The sequence below is a fragment of the Salvelinus fontinalis genome, chromosome 23 (assembly GCF_029448725.1).
Source record: "Salvelinus fontinalis isolate EN_2023a chromosome 23, ASM2944872v1, whole genome shotgun sequence".
Lineage (NCBI taxonomy): Eukaryota > Metazoa > Chordata > Actinopteri > Salmoniformes > Salmonidae > Salvelinus > Salvelinus fontinalis.
In genome coordinates, this window is record NC_074687.1 from 24,549,183 (window position 1) to 24,561,065 (window position 11,883).

Here is an 11,883-nt window from a genome sequence, read left to right on the forward strand (position 1 = left end):
CCTCCCTCCTTCAGGTTACAGAGAACCCCATATCCCCTTCATCTCCCTCACCTAGCCACCCCCCCATCTCCTCCCTCCTTCAGGTTACAGAGAACCCCATATCCCCTTCATCTTCCCACCTCCCTCACCCTCTCCTCCCCATCTCCTCCCTCCTTCAGGTTACAGAGAACCCTCCCTCCCCCTCCCCTCCCCATCTCCTCCTCCCCATCTCCTCCCTCCTTCAGGTTACAGAGAACCCTCCCTCCCCCTCTCCTTCTCTCCTCCTCCCCATCTCCTCCCTCCTTCAGGTTACAGTTAACCCTCCCTCCCCCTCTCCTCTCCATCTCCTCCCCATCTCCTCCCTCCTTCAGGTTACAGAGAACCCTCCCTCCCCCTCTCCTTCTCTCCTCCTCCCCATCTCCTCCCTCCTTCAGGTTACAGAGAACCCTCCCTTCCCCTCTCCTTCTCTCCTCCTCCCCATCTCCTCCCTCCTTCAGGTTACAGTTAACACTCCCTCCCCCTCTCCTTCTCTCCCCATCTCCTCCCTCCTTCAGGTTACATATAACCCTCCCTCCCCCTCTCCTCTCCATCTCCTCCCTCCTTCAGGTTACAGAGCACCCTTCTCTCCTCCCTCTCCCATCCTAATACCCACATGATGAGAGGGAGGGGGGGGGTCATATCATACACCAGAGAACAGTCTAACCCCAGTAGTGTCCATTAGGCCTCACAACAGAGGAGGAGGAAGGACAATGGTGTGATTCACCAGGAGTGACAGAGAGAACATTCTAAGTGGAGACTTTTAGTCAGGTGACCAGGAGTGACAGAGAGAACATTCTAAGTGGAGACTGTTAGTCAGGTGACCAGGAGTGACAGAGAGAACATTCTAAGTGGAGACTGTTAGTCAGGTGACCAGGAGTGACAGAGAGAACATTCTAAGTGGAGACTGTTATAGTCAGGTGACCAGGAGTGACAGAGAGAACATTATAAGTGGAGACTGTTAGTCAGGTGACCAGGAGTGACAGAGAGAACATTCTAAGTGGAGACAGTTAGTCAGGTGACCAGGAGTGACAGAGATAACATTCTAAGTGGAGACAGTTAGTCAGGTGACCAGGAGTGACAGAGAGAACATTATAAGTGGAGACAGTTAGTCAGGTGACCAGGAGTGACAGAGAGAACATCCTAAGTAGAGACAGTTAGTCAGGTGACCAGGAGTGACAGAGAGAACATTCTAAGTGGAGACTGTTATAGTCAGGTGACCAGATGTGACAATAATGGAGAAGATAGAGAGTACAGGTGGAGGTGGGACATTTTTGTCACACCCTGAATGGCCCCTTAATCCCTAGGTAGTGCACTACTGCTGACACTTAGGGCTCTGGTCAAAGTAATGCACTACATATGGAATATATAGACACGGCCTGTGACTGGGAATTTGAGGTGGTTTGAGGAGCATGCGGTGCCATATATGGACGTGGGGGAGGAGGAAGTAGTCTGGCCAATGGACATGACTGTTGCCTGGTGAATGCTGGGTAGTGTAGTTGTGATGAGAGGAAGGGAGGAGGTGTGCCGTACCTTTCACTACCTTTTCCAGATAGTGCGCTTGGGGAGATAAGAGACACACGTATAAGGGAGAGGTTGAACAACAGCAGCTTCCATGACAGACACAGTAAGACTAGGTGTTGTTTTACTACAAAACAGGAGAACAGAAACAGAGCAGTGTGGTGACACAAACACACCACGTACATTACAAGCAGCATCACACACACACAAGCCAAGGCAAGACACAGGCAGATGAATGGAGAGGTAGAGAGAGAGAGGCAGAGGGAGAGAGAGGTATAGAGAGCGAGGGAGAGAGAGGGAGAGGAATGGAGAGGTATAGAGAGAGAGGGAGAGGGAGAGAGAGAGAGGTAGAGAGAGAGAGGCAGATGAGTGGAGAGGTAGATAGAGAGAGGCAGAGGGAGAGAGAGGTATAGAGAGCGAGGGAGAGAGAGGTATAGAGAGAGAGGGAGAGAGAGGTATAGAGAGAGAGGGAGATGAATGGAGAGGTATAGAGAGAAAGGGAGAGGGAGAGAGAGAGAGGGGGAGAGGGAGAGAGAGAGAGGGGGAGAGAGAGAGAGGGAATAAGAAGAGATGTGAAAATAACATTTCAATCGGTTTCCAATGACCAACTGAAGACATCAGCAGTGTATTTACATCCTGAAACTATTCAGACCCCTTGACCCCTTGACCTTTTGTTACGTTACAGCCTCATTCTAAAATGGATTAAAAAACAAACATTTCCTCATCAATCTACACACAATAGCCCATAATGAGGAAACGAAAAAAGATTTTTTGGGGGGGGAAAATTTCTAATTAAGATAAAATAAAAAACTACATTTTTACATCAGTATTCAGACCCTTTGCTATGAGACTGGAAATTCATCTCTGGTGCATCCTGTTTCCATTGATCATCCTTGAGATGTTTCTACAACTTGATTGAAGTCCACCTGTGGAAAATTCAATTGATTGGACACGATTTGTAAAGGCACACACCTGTCTATATAAGATCCCACAGTTGACAGTGCATGTCAGAACAAAAACCAAGACATAAGACTGAAGGAATTGTCCGTAGAGCTCCGGGACAATATTGTGTCGAGGCAAAGATCTGGGGAAGGTCACCAAAACATTTCTGCAGCATTGAAGGTCCTCAAGAACACAGTGGCCTCCATCATTCTTAAATGGAAGAAGTTTGGAACCACCAAGACTCTTCCTAGAGCTGGCCGCCTGGCCAAACTGAGCAGTCGGGGGGAGAAGGGCCTCCACCCTGGACATTGAATCTAATCGCAGAGGCCCAAATCAACGTTGTCACTGCAGGAGAGGCAGACGGAGTGGCATACGGGTCAGACTTAGAAGGCGAGCACACCACCCACTGCTTTCCAGCATAGTAGTCGCCAATGTCCAGTCTCTAGACAACAAGGTGGACAAAATTCGGGCAAGGGTTGCCTTCCAGAGAGACATCAGAGATTGTAACATTCTCTGTTTCACGGAAACATGGCTCTCTCGGGATATGTTGTCGGAGTCGGTTCAGCCACCGGGTTTCTTCATGCGTCGCACCGACAGGAATAAACATCTCTCCGGTAAGAAGAAGGGCGGGGGGTGTATGCGTCATGATTAACGACTCATGGTGTAATCATAACAACATACAGGAACTCAAGTCCTTTTGTTCACCTGACCTAGAATTCCTTACAATCAAATGCCGACCATATTATCTACTAAGATAATTATCTTCGATTACAGTCACAGCCGTGTATATCCCTCCACAAGCAGATACCACGACGGCCCTCAAGGAACTCCACTGGACTGTATGTAAACTGGAAACCATATATCCTGAGGCTCAGACACGAGACATATGTGGCAGGAAATCACAGACTACAAAAAGAAAAACAGCCACGTCACGGACACCGACATCTTGCTTCCAGACAAACTAAACACCTTTTTTGCACACTTTGAGGATAACACAGTGCCACCGACGCGGCCCGCTACCAAGGACTGCGGGTCCCCCCATCCGGTACGGCAACTGCTCCACCCACAACCGCAAGGCTCTCCAGAGGGTGGTGAGGTCTGCACAGCGCATCACCGGGGGCAAACTACCTGCCCTCCGGGACACCTACAGCACCCGATGTCACAGGAAGGCCAAAAATATCATCAAGGACACCACCACCTGAGCCACTGTCTGTTCACCCCGCTATCATCCAGAAGGCGAGGTCAGTACAGGTGCATCAAAGCTGGGACCGAGAGACAGGTTATATCTCAAGGCCATCAAACCGTTAAACAGCTGCTGCCAACATACACTCAAATCACTGGCCACTTTAATAAATTGATTTAATAACGGTATCACAAGTCACTTTAAATAACGCCACTTTAATAATCTTTACATACCCTACATTACTCATCTCATATGTATATACTGTACTCTATACCATCTACTGCATCTTGCCTATGCCGTTCTGCCATCACTCATCCATATATTTATATGTACATATTCTTATTCATTCCTTTATTCTTGTGTGTATAAGGTAGTTGTTATGAATTTGTTAGATATTGCTGCACTGTCGGGAACTAGAAGCACAAGCATTTCGCTACACTCGCATTTGCTAACTGCTAACCATGTGTATGTGACCAATACAATTTGATTTGATTTTGATTTGATTTTGGTCAGGGAGGTAACCATAATACCGATGGTCACTCTGACAGAGCGCCAGAGTTCCTCTGTGGAGATGGGAGAACCTTCCAGAAGGACAACCATCTCTGCAGCACTCTACCAATCAGGTCTTTATGGTAGAGTGGCCAGACGGAAGCCACTCCTCAGTAAAAGGCACATGACAGCTCACTTGGAGTTTCCCAAAAGGCACCTAAAGACTCTCAGACCATGAGAAACAAGATTCTCTGGTCTTATGAAATCAAGATTGAACTCTTTGGCCTGAATGACAAGTGTCACGTCTGGAGGAAACCTGGCACCATTCCAACGGTGAAGCATGGTGGTGGCAGAATCATGCTGTGGGGATGTTTTTCAGCAGCAGGGACTGGCAGAATAGTCAGGATCGAGGTAAAGATGAACGGAGCAAGTACAGAGAGATCCTTGATGAAAACCTGCTCCAGAGAGCTCAGGACCTCAGACTGGGGCGAAGGTTCACCAACAGGACAACGACCCTAAGCACACAGCCAAGACAACACAGGAGTGGCTTCGGGACAAGTTTCTGAATGTCCTTGAGTGGCCCAGCCAGAGCCCGGACTTGAACCCGATCAAACATCTCTGGAGAGATCTGAAAATAGCTGTGCAGCGACGCTCCCCATCTAACCTGACATAACTTGAGAGTATCTGCAGAGAAGAACGGGACAAACTCCCCAAATACAGGTGTGCCAAGCTTGTAGCGTCATACCCAAGAAGACTCAAGGCTGTAATCGCTGCCAAAGGTGCTTCAACAAAGTACTGAGTAAAGGGTCTGAATACTTATGCAAATGTAATATTTCAGGTTGTATTTTAAAATAAAATAAATGTATTTTCATTATGGGGTATTGTGTGTATATTGATGAGGGGAGAGCTATATATGCATCTCTTCTAAGTCCCAAATGGCACCGCCCATTTCCAAAATACTGCACTACTTTAGACCAAAGCAGTGACAAAGCAGTATAAAAGTAGTGCACTATATAGTGAGCACAGACGTCAATTCAACGTATATTCAAAAATGGTTCAACGTATTTAGTTGAAATGACGTGGAAACAACATTGATTCAACCAGTGTGGAGGGCACCATGTCGTGCCTTAGTGAAGGAAGTGTGGATGGGTCTCAATATAGCCTGTCTAGAGTTAACCTGGCTAGAGCTAGTCTGTCTAGAGTTAACCTGTCTAGAGTTAACCTGTCTAGAGTTAGCCTGTCTAGAGTTAGCCTGTCTAGAGTTAACCTGTCTAGAGCTAGCCTGTCTAGAGTTAACCTGACAAGAGCTAGCCTGTCTAGAGCTAGCCTGTCTAGAGTTAACCTGACACGAGCTAGCCTGTCTAGCGCTAGCCTGTCTAGAGTTAGCCTGTCTAGAGCTACCCTGTCTAGAGCTAGCCTGTCTAGAGTTAACCTGTCTAGAGCTAGCCTGTCTAGAGCTAGCCTGTCTAGAGCTAGCCTGTCTAGAGCTAGCCTGTCTAGAGCTAGCCTGTCTAGAGCTAGCCTGTCTAGAGTTAACCTGTCTAGAGCTAGCCTGTCTAGAGCTAGCCTGTCTAGAGCTAGCCTGTCTAGAGTTAACCTGTCTAGAGCTAGCCTGTCTAGAGCTAGCCTGTCTAGAGTTAACCTGTCTAGAGCTAGCCTGTCTAGAGCTAGCCTGTCTAGAGTTAACCTGTCTAGAGCTAGCCTGTCTAGAGCTAGCCTGGCTCACACACTGCGAGAAAAACCCATCCTCCTACTCCCCACTCAGATAGACGAGAGAAGGCTGGAGCTTTCACCAACAATTAATACTCTTTTAGTTTTGTCCCTTTCGACTTTTCACTCAACATCTTTGTGTGGGAGTTCGCAAAATACTTTTCATTGTGGGATACATAAAAAGGAGAAAAGGGGGGAGGTGGTAATTCTCTTCATGTTATGAGCCTGGGTGGTTTTGGTTGGATTCTACCACTAGACTGTGTTAGTTGTAAGAAGTGATGATAACAAAGAACAACTTGTAACACCCCGTCCGTCTGTCTGTCTGTACTACTGCTGTAGGGTGGTAGCCAGGGGCCTTCTTTAGGGAAAATAAAACACAATAAAAAGATAGGGCACAGAGAGTGGGAGAGAGAGGAAGAAAGAGGAAGAGAGAAATAGAGAGAGGGAGAGAGAGGAAGAGAGAGAGGAAGAGAGAGAGGAAGAGAGAGAGGAAGAGAGAGAGGAAGAGAGAGGAAGAGAGAAATAGAGAGAGGGAGAGAGAGGAAGAGAGAGAGGAAGAGAGAGGAAGAGATAAATAGAGAGAAGGAGAGAGAGGAAGAGAGAGAGGAAGAGAGAGGAAGAGAGACATAGAGAGAGGGAGAGAGAGGAAGAGAGAGAGGAAGAGAGAGGAAGAGAGAGAGGAAGAGAGAGGAAGAGAGAGATAGAGAGAGGAAGAGAGAGAGGAAGAGAGAGAGGAAGAGAGAAATAGAGAGAGGGAGAGAGAGGAAGAGAGAGAGGAAGAGAGAGGAAGAGAGAGAGGAAGAGAGAGGAAGAGAGAAATAGAGAGAGGAAGAGAGAGAGGAAGAGAGAGAGGAAGAGAGAGAGGAAGAGAGAGAGGAAGAGAGAAATAGAGAGAGGGAGAGAGAGGAAGAGAGATAGAAATAGAGAGAGGTAGAGAGAGAGGAAGAGTGAAACAGAGAGAGGGAGAGAGAGGAAGAGTAAAACAGAGACAGGCAGAAAGAGGCAGAGAGAGAGGTAGAGAGAGAGGAAGAGAGAAATAGAGAGAGGGAGAGAGGAAGAGTGAAACAGAGAAAGGCAGAGAGAGGTAGAGAGAGAGGAAGAGAGAGGAAGAGAGAAATAGAGAGAGGGAGAGAGAGGAAGAGTGAAACAGAGAGAGGGAGAGAGAGAGGAAGAGTGAAACAGAGAAAGGCAGAGAGAGAGGTAGTGAGAGAAACATGTGGATCTGAGGTAACAAAGACAGAAAAGATGAGACAGGCAGTCAGGATGAAAAACAAGCGTTTCCAGAGATAGTTCTCTGATTCTGGGGACTGTTCTTAGAAAGAATAGGAAACCCTAGAGATGACCTCACGTGACATGAGAAACCAAAACATACCAACTGCTGGTTAAACCTCCGGTAAAATAGTGTTGTAAGAATATAAAGTTAAACATGATCAAATTTTCATCTAATCACACTAAATTATCATTCATTGAAAACAGTTTCGTGGTTTTCTCCAATCAAAAAGGTCCAGTTATCATTTAATGAAATCATGACACAACACAAACAATTAATCTGTCCTAAACTACCCACTGGGCACACAGTGGGTGAACCAACGGTGTCTCCGTGATATTTCAATACAAACGCGTTGAACAAACGTGGAATAGACGTTGAATTGACGTCTGCGCACAGTGGGGAGTGCTGCACATCATTTCACTGTCAGTCTGTAACTTTTACAAGTCTGTGAATGTGTGGCTGGGGACATTTGTCAGTCTGTAACTGTTCAAGTCTGTGAATGTGTGGCTGGGGACATTTGTCAGTCTGTAACTGTTCAAGTCTGTGAATGTGTGGCTGGGCACATTTGTCAGTCTGTAACTTTTACAAGTCTGTGAATGTGTGGCTGGGGACATTTGTCAGTCTATAACTGTTCAAGTCTGTGATTGTGTGGCTGGGGACATTTGTCAGTCTATAACTGTTCAAGTCTGTGATTGTGTGGCTGGGGACATTTGTCAGTCTGTAACTTTTACAAGTCTGTGAATGTGTGGCTGAGGACATTTGTCAGTCTATAACTGTTCAAGTCTGTGAATGTGTGGCTGGGGACATTTGTCAGTCTGTAACTTTTACAAGTCTGTGAATGTGTGGCTGGGGACATTTGTCAGTCTGTAACTTTTACAAGTCTGTGAATGTGTGGCTGGGGACATTTGTCAGTCTGTAACTTTACAAGTCTGTGAATGTGTGGCTGGGCACATTTGTCAGTCTGTAACTTTTACAAGTCTGTGAATGTGTGGCTGGGGACATTTGTCAGTCTGTAACTTTACAAGTCTGTGAATGTGTGGCTGGGCACATTTGTCAGTCTGTAACTTTTACAAGTCTGTGAATGTGTGGCTGGGGACATTTGTCAGTCTGTAACTGTTCAAGTCTGTGAATGTGTGGCTGGGGACATTTGTCAGTCTGTAACTTTTACAAGTCTGTGAATGTGTGGCTGGGGACATTTGTCAGTCTGTAACTTTTACAAGTCTGTGAATGTGTGGCTGGGGACATTTGTCAGTCTGTAACTTTTACAAGTCTGTGAATGTGTGGCTGGGGACATTTGTCAGTCTGTAACTTTTACAAATCTGTTATTGTGTGGCTGGGGACATTTGTCAGTCTGTAACTTTACAAGTCTGTGAATGTGTGGCTGGGGACATTTGTCAGTCTGTAACTTTTACAAGTCTGTGAATGTGTGGCTGGGGACATTTGTCAGTCTGTAACTTTTACAAGTCTGTGAATGTGTGGCTGGGCACATTTGTCAGTCTGTAACTTTTACAAGTCTGTGATTGTGTGGCTGGGGACATTTGTCAGTCTGGCAGCCATCAGTAACTCCAAGAGCAGAAGATAAAATCCATGTGTGTAAAATGAAAGGCCAGTTTAATTGTTGCCCTTTGACATGCACAGCGGTGTAACCATAACAATACAATCCCAACAAATATGGCCGCCAGTCCACCCATTAAGGAGTCATTGATGTGAATGGTGACAACCATCCTAGGGATTCTTTTCCTGTTCTTGTCTCTGGGTAAAACACATCGTCTGCTGAAGTCAGAGCTGTAGTTACATCCTGCTGTCCCTCCCTCTATCCCAGCATGCTGATAGGCTGGCTGCCAACACTAAAACATCTCTCCCTCTATCCTAGCATGCTGATAGGCTGGCTGCCAACACTAAAATCTCCCTCCCTCTATCCTAGCATGCTGATAGGCTGGCTGCCAACACTAAAACATCCCTCCCTCTATCCTAGCATGCTGATAGGCTGGCTGCCAACACTAAAACCTCCCTCCCCCTTCCCCTCTCCCTCTCTAACTATCTCCTTCTCTATCCCCACCCCTCCCTCCCTTTATCCTCGTATGCTGGCTGGCAACACTAAGCCCACAGACAGTTCTGATACAAGACAGAAATGGTATTCATCTGTGGACAGAGCATTAGGCTACCTTTCCCTCAGTACCTATCTCCCTCTCTACCTCTCCATGTCTCTCCTTCCCTACCCCTCCCTCCCTCCCTCCCTCGCTACCTCTCTCTCCCTCCCTCGCTACCTCTCTCTCCCTCCCCCTACATCTTTTAAAACTTTACTATTGTTATCGAAACATTTTCTAAGTGAAATATCATGACAAAAACGTTATTCACCCCATATTCACCCCACGGCCCAAAATAGTATATTTCAAGTGGTTGCAACAGCTTTGGAACAAAGTAAATGTTTGTATTTGAAATCAGGCGTGGAAAGAAAGAGCGGGAGGGAAAAGTAGAAGTAAAAATGAAAGGACACATTCCCACATTAAAATGAAAGGACACATTAACACATTCCCACATTAAAATGAAAGGACACGTTAACACATTCCCACATTAAAATGCATGGAGACGAGTTAGATCATTGAGTAAACCTGGTCATGATACGCAGAGTTGCACAAATCCACTGAAGCATGATTCCCCCTTTACTCCCCAACTCAGTCAACCCCCACATCAAACAACCACACAACACACACACAAAGAGACACAAACCCTACCCCCCCCCCCCCCCCCCCCCCCCCCCCCCCCCCCACTGTGTCTCTCTGTCCTACCCATAGTGCAGTGCTCTCCGTTCCACCCCGGGCTGCATTCACACTTCCCTTCCTTGCAGGCGCCGTGCTCGCTGCAGCGTGGGTGACACGCCCGCTGGCCACACCCGGCGCCCATCCAGCCGTCGTCACAGCGACAGGTGCCCGACACGCAGATGCCATGGCCACCACAGTCCGCTGCACAAATCTCTGTGGGAGTCGGGGAGACAGAGAGAATAGAGGGAGAGGGAGGAAGACAGAGAGAATAGAGGGAGAGGAAGGAAGGAAGACAGAGAGAGAGAGAAAGAGAGATGGAGGAGGAGACAGACAGGGTGGAGAGAAGAACATATCCAGGAGTTATTGTGAGGAAGAGGGTCTTGCCACGCTCCCCTAGCTTGTCTGCAGCCCGCTGAAAAGACATTCCTGCATCTCAAAAGGGACCAATCCCTTTCGACAGAACACATCTAGTAACTTACAAAGAAAGGACACGCATCGTGGAGGAATTAACAAAATGTCTGCTTCTCCGTTTCCTTCCCTTCTGTTGTCACACTACGAGGACGGGAGGAAGAGGAGAATCCAATCCAATGAGAACGTGCCTATAGGAACTTCAACACGTCAGATTGAATCAAAATAGGGTTGAGTGCTCATGGGTAATGAGGCTAGCGGTAGCTCTCTACGTCTGAGTCCCAAATAGCACCCTATACCCTATATAGTGCACTACTTATGATCAGAACCCTATTGGATGAAGTGCCTATACACTGAGGGAGGCTGGCCCATGTTGACTCCAATGCTTCCCACAGGGATGCTGGCCCATGTTGACTCCAATGCTTCCCGCATCTTCTCATATTTGGGCTGCAATTTCTGAGGCTGGTAACTCTAATGAGCTTATCCTCTGCAGCAGAGGTAACTCTGGGTCTGTCCTTTCCTGTGGTGGTCCTCATGAGAGCCAGTTTCATTATAGCGCTTGATGGTTTTTGCAACTGCACTTGAAGAAACTTTCAAAGTTCTTGAAATGTTCCATATTGACTGACCTTCATGTCTTACAGTAATGATGGACTGTCGTTTCTCTTTGCTTATTTGAGCTGTTCTTGACATAATATGGACTTGGTATTTTACCAAATAGGGCTATCTTCTGTACACCACCCCTACCTTGTCACAACAAAACTGATTGGCTCAAACACATTAAGAAGGAAATAAATTCCACAAATGAACTTTTAACATGGCACACCTGTCAATTGAAAAGCATTCCAGGTGACTACCTCATGAAGTTGGTTGAGAGAATGCCAGAGAGTGCAAAGCTGTCAATCAAGGCAAAGGGTGGCTATTTGAAGAATATCAAATATAAATTATATTTCAATATGTTTAACACTTTTTGGTTACTACATGATTCCCTGTGTGTTATTTCATAGTTTTGAGGTCTTCACTATTATTCTACAATGTAGAAAATAGTAAAAAAAATAACAAAAACCCTTGAATGAGTAGGTGTTCTAAATCTTTTGACCGGTAGTGTACACTGATTGAATTGGATTTAACAAGTGACATCAATAAGAGATTATAGCTTTTACCTGGATTCACCTGGTCAGTCTGTATCACAGTGTTCTTAATGTTTTGTATCCTCAGTATAGGGATTAGGGTGTCATTTAGGATGCAGTGATGAAGAGAAGAACACACTCTACCACTCTGGGAAATATTACAATATGTTGATTTGGTGTTAATGTTATATTCCTGGCCTGTGACTCATCAGTGTGGGGGAGGGGGAGAGAGAGAGAGAGAGAACATGTTAGTATTGAGAAGAGGAGAGGAGAGGAGAGGAGGGGAGAGGAGAGGAGAGGAGAGGAGAGGAGAGGAGAGGAGAGGAGAGGGGAGGAGGAGGGAGAGGAGAGGAGAGGAGAGGAGAGGAGAGGAGAGGAGAGGAGAGGAGAGGAGAGGGAGAGGGGAGGGGAGGGGAGGAGAGGAGAGGAGAGGAGAGGAGGGAGGGGAGGGGAGGG

At 46.7% G+C, this 11,883-nt stretch overlaps 1 protein-coding gene across 6 annotated transcripts in view; it reads right to left on the bottom strand.

The window, feature by feature from the left end:
* LOC129821062 (teneurin-4-like) overlaps nucleotides 1-11,883 on the bottom strand; it is a 511,923-nt gene that overhangs the window by 19,124 nt on the left and 480,916 nt on the right. For 5 of the 6 annotated variants that reach the window (XM_055878317.1, XM_055878316.1, XM_055878314.1 and 2 more), the window contains 2 exons: nucleotides 9,920-10,105; nucleotides 1,549-1,575 (listed from right to left, as the gene is read on the bottom strand). In XM_055878317.1, coding sequence (XP_055734292.1) covers nucleotides 1,549-1,575; nucleotides 9,920-10,105 — 213 coding nt within the window. The remainder of the gene's footprint in view (nucleotides 1-1,548; nucleotides 1,576-9,919; nucleotides 10,106-11,883) is intronic. The other variant, XM_055878313.1, reaches the window with a different exon arrangement.